Source organism: Cyclospora cayetanensis, unplaced genomic scaffold, assembly GCF_002999335.1.
Source record: "Cyclospora cayetanensis isolate NF1_C8 unplaced genomic scaffold, CcayRef3 CcayRef3_contig_331, whole genome shotgun sequence".
Classification (NCBI taxonomy): Eukaryota; Apicomplexa; class Conoidasida; order Eucoccidiorida; family Eimeriidae; genus Cyclospora; species Cyclospora cayetanensis.
In genome coordinates this window covers 715-4593 of record NW_020312294.1, presented here as the reverse complement: position 1 = coordinate 4593, position 3879 = coordinate 715, and the positions used below count along the sequence as shown (strand labels likewise).

The 3879-nt window shown below is 47.6% G+C and overlaps 1 protein-coding gene across 1 annotated transcript; it reads left to right on the top strand.

The window, feature by feature from the left end:
- The first annotated feature begins 1063 nt into the window (after positions 1–1063).
- On the top strand, positions 1064–2861 carry LOC34623974 (SUMO-conjugating enzyme UBC9-B). The gene is made up of 4 exons (XM_022737073.2): positions 1064–1145; positions 1688–2166; positions 2405–2608; positions 2733–2861. Exons 1-4 carry the CDS (start codon positions 1064–1066, stop codon positions 2859–2861), a joined length of 894 nt encoding a protein of 297 aa, XP_022589366.2.
- Positions 2862–3879: the final 1018 nt, after the last annotated feature.

Genomic DNA, 3879 nt, shown 5'->3' with positions numbered 1-3879 from the left:
CCCATCCCTGTTGTCACTCGGCTGAAAGGTCAAAGCGTATTTTCTGGTGCGTAACCGGTTGCAGGTATACTACCAAAGCCCTTCCAGACTGCGGCCTTGGCGCAGAGCCCTAGAGCACTAGGTCATCCTGCCTGGATCCGGCTGTCGGTACAAAAAGATCTGTGGCTCTCAGACTCTGATTCACAGCAGTCCAGCGCTCCGGAACAGACAACGGTTGTAGGTGAACCTACAAAAGATGCCTGATTTCGGAAAAGTTATTTGAATAAATTGGTAAGCCAATTTCGTTGAAAATCTGTGACAAAACTCTCTGACAATGTCAGCTGACGGTGGCACCACGCCTATTGGGACGGCGGATGCCCGCCTGCAAGCTAATGCGAACGCAGTAACTCCACTGGCGGTAGGAGGGCATGATCTGCCGCACGATAAAATGTATGAGGATATTTAATTGAAGAAATACCGACAAGAAATGAATGCTGGCCGTAAGGATGGAGGAGAACTCGAAGAGATCATGCGTTGTTTGGTGATTTACCTATAGCACTTCATCTGAGGTCTTTCAAGGGGGCACTTAACACCAGACTTAATACGAGCTTATTTAAAAGCTCATGAGTTATCACAAAATACTTCCCTCCTGTCTCCGCCTACGGGGCACGGAGATCTTCACATGAATGGAGCGTTCCCCGTGGAATGGGCGCGGTTGCTGCCTCAAAGCACTCCAAGTGTTCACAGCTGGTTGCACGTAACATCTAGGGCATTCATGCACAGCATTGCGTCTTCTTGTATTGGGAGAAAACCACTTTGCAGTAGAGAAGACAACGAATGCACAACATAGTCAATCTATTTTTCAAAAATTTTCTTGCGAAATAGAGCTTGTGTAGTAGAAAGCCTTTGTGCGTTGCTCAGCCCGCTACACTATAAGGAGTGTTACGACCAATAAAATCCTGTAGGCTAAAGACAAATCTATTGCGTATACCCCTGTGCGCCGCACCGTTTGGTTTGAGTTTGAGACCTGAAAAGGTGTGAGGCTAAGGGGCTCCTAATAAATTTTGGAACAGCGCTGGCCCTAATGCTGAAAAGTAGACTCTCCTGTGCAGACGTGGTAGCCAGAGCCACAGCTAACCAGCATACGAAAGAGTGCGAAAATCTCAGTTTGATACTACGCAGCTCAAAAGAAAAGACCATGACTTCAAAGAACTCGACCCCCCGAGCAGCGAGCATGAGCTCGTAGCTTGACCGTACCTTGCCATTTGCCCCTTAACTGTTGCTGAGTGTTGATGCTCCGCCGCTCCCCTATCTCTAGTTGTTATCTAGCAACTCTTGGGTCGCATTCTTGAGAGCGACTGATTTCTGCAGCTACTGGAGGGCGCTACGCCCTGCGATTCCGGAATGGTTCACTTACGCGCACGACTACCGCTGGGTGTATCAATTATTTAAATTCTACGAAGTGTCGTCAATTATGTATCAAAATAGAATAATGATTCACATATGTGGTAAATTCCTAAATGTCTCTCTGTTGCAGCATAAAACTTGGGGCTTCATTGTCTAGTCTGAAAGGACGGGCCCCACAACGTCAGCCATCGCTTACTGCATGCGACTACTGTACGCGCGTGGAGTCTGTTAATGCCTCCGACATTTCTCCTTCATGTCTGCACTTCGTTTGGTAAATAGTATTACTGGTTTTCTTATCTAGCCATTGAATGCTCTAGCGCAAGCCGACACAGACCCTGCACTCAATCCACGGGGGCGCCGTCGGCATTACGTTTTGCCTGTCTTCCACAGTCTGTGGGTTTCTTAGTGCCGAAGAGCCACAGGGCAATGAGTACTTTGGAGGCTCAGACGAGCGGGGCAGCCCCTTCGCCGGCTGGTGCCTCACTGCCTACTGAAGCAAGTGCGAGCTCCAACCAGCAAGGAGCAGCAACTGCAGCACCAAGAAAAGCAGCACAACCCCCTCAGAATGAATCCCTCCCTGCTTCAGCTTCCTCTACGTCTACTTCTTCTGTATCCTCATCTGGAGGCAGCGGGTCTATTGCACGCAAAAGGCTAGCGCAAGAGAGGTCTGCATGGCGCAGGGATCATCCCGCAGGTTTCTCTGCCAAATATGCGCCCATGTCAGATGGATCTGTTGGTCAGGATATTATGAAGTGGGTCTGCAAAGTTCCTGGGAAGAAGGTCAGCAGCTTCACGACGCTACTGTTGCCGTACCACATTGAGCTTACCTTCCTTCCCGTAGTATTATAGGCCCTTGCCCCTCTCTCGTGCACAAGGGCAAACTTCGGCAATAGCTAACTTTTCCTTCAAAGAACATTAGATTTGGGCTTTTTGAGCGCAGATGACTGCTGGGAGTTTTCATTTCATATATGCAACTATGCACATATCAGTACCTTTGTGTTCTGCTTTGCTGCTACAGGGCAGTCTGTGGGAAGGTGGTGAATACTCTTTAACAATGGAGTTTTCAGAGGAGTATCCTAGCAAACCACCGAAGTGCAAGTTCGCCCCCGTCTTATTTCATCCGAATGTATACCCTTCAGGGACTGTCTGTTTGTCTATCCTCAACGAGGACGAGGACTGGAAGCCCTCAATCACCATCAAGCAGATCCTGCTTGGAATACAGGTTTGGCTCCACAACTTTTAAACTTTCCGAATTCTCAGATTAGTTCTGTTCTGTGGCTCGCAGGGTGATTTATCGAGTGGAGGGTTTGTAGATGCTTCGGGTTTTGCTCGTTTGTGAATTACAGGATTTGCTAGATAATCCAAACCCGCAATCACCTGCGCAAGCAGAGCCATATATGCTCTACTGTCAGAATCGGGATGAGTACAATAGGAGGGTCAAGAATCAGGCAATACAGATGCGGCCCAAGGACTAAGCCACGTGCTGATTCCCTCAAAACATGGATATGTGGCCGGTTTTGTGCAGACAGGCTAAGTGGAATAACCCGATATAGGGAAACTAATTAGTGCCATGGGACGCATAAGCAGCTGGTGATTATCTCTAAGACTTATTTGCGTGCATGGAGGGTGAGCCCAAAGGGGCATTTTGCCAAGTAACGCCAACTGAAAGTTTCTGGTTTGCTTCCTGAGCTTCACGACCTGATTCTTTTTATCATGAAGAAACAGGATCGGAAATACCTGCAAACACAGCTACCCAAGGGGATTGTCGAGGTTTTTCTTGTTCAGCATTATTAAACTTCTTGGCAGTACAAATGTAGTTTGTTGGGCCATGTAGATTTTCGTGTTCAGAGTTCCGTATACCACTTACTCTGTATTCTTATTTGTCGCATAGGGCGTTTTATTGGTTCATTAAATGTCTTTATCGGAATGTGAGAGTCATTATGACATAAGCCATTCCAATAGGTAATTCAAGAACGTAAATACACAAGAGATCGGCAGGTTACGTGAATGGCACGCCAGGTCACAGAACCTCAATAACAGGGATACTATCCTTTTAATTTTACTAACTAACTCATGCCGGGTCAACAATCCTTGTGCGTAGGCCTTCGTTTAAGCCCATGAACTGCACAAGATAGTGCATGAGCTGGGCTGATAAAGAATTTTCGGAGGGCTGCTCCCTATCCGTCAGCAGCGCTACTCACTTGGCTAGAGCCAAGCTTAATTTCGTGGTATAAGTGGCCCCCACATCGACACAAGGAGACTAAGCGACCGGCGAATAGTACGTTGAGCAATCGCGAAGCTGAGGCATCAAATTGTGGCGCGGGTGTGTCAGATTTAAGCCGTTGAGCCAAATTACCATGAAGCAGAGACTCCCAATCTCGTTGCTAAATACTTGGCAAACAGCGCGGATGAGCAGTCCACTAGACATTCGATTATTCAGGAGCTTTCTTGAGTATATTTCATCCACATTGATAACCGGAAACCAAGCGCCGT

What these genes read in the sequence shown, in the direction of transcription:
- LOC34623974 (XM_022737073.2), top strand. Translation starts at nt 1,064, where the DNA reads ATGCTGAAAAGTAGACTCTCCTGTGCAGACGTGGTAGCCAGAGCCACA. An exon ending in GCAAAGTTCCTGGGAAGAAG is followed by an intron (nt 2,167 to 2,404) that starts GTCAGCAGCTTC and finishes TTGCTGCTACAG; the next exon opens with GGCAGTCTGTGGGAAGGTGG. An exon ending in AGATCCTGCTTGGAATACAG is followed by an intron (nt 2,609 to 2,732) that starts GTTTGGCTCCAC and finishes TGTGAATTACAG; the next exon opens with GATTTGCTAGATAATCCAAA.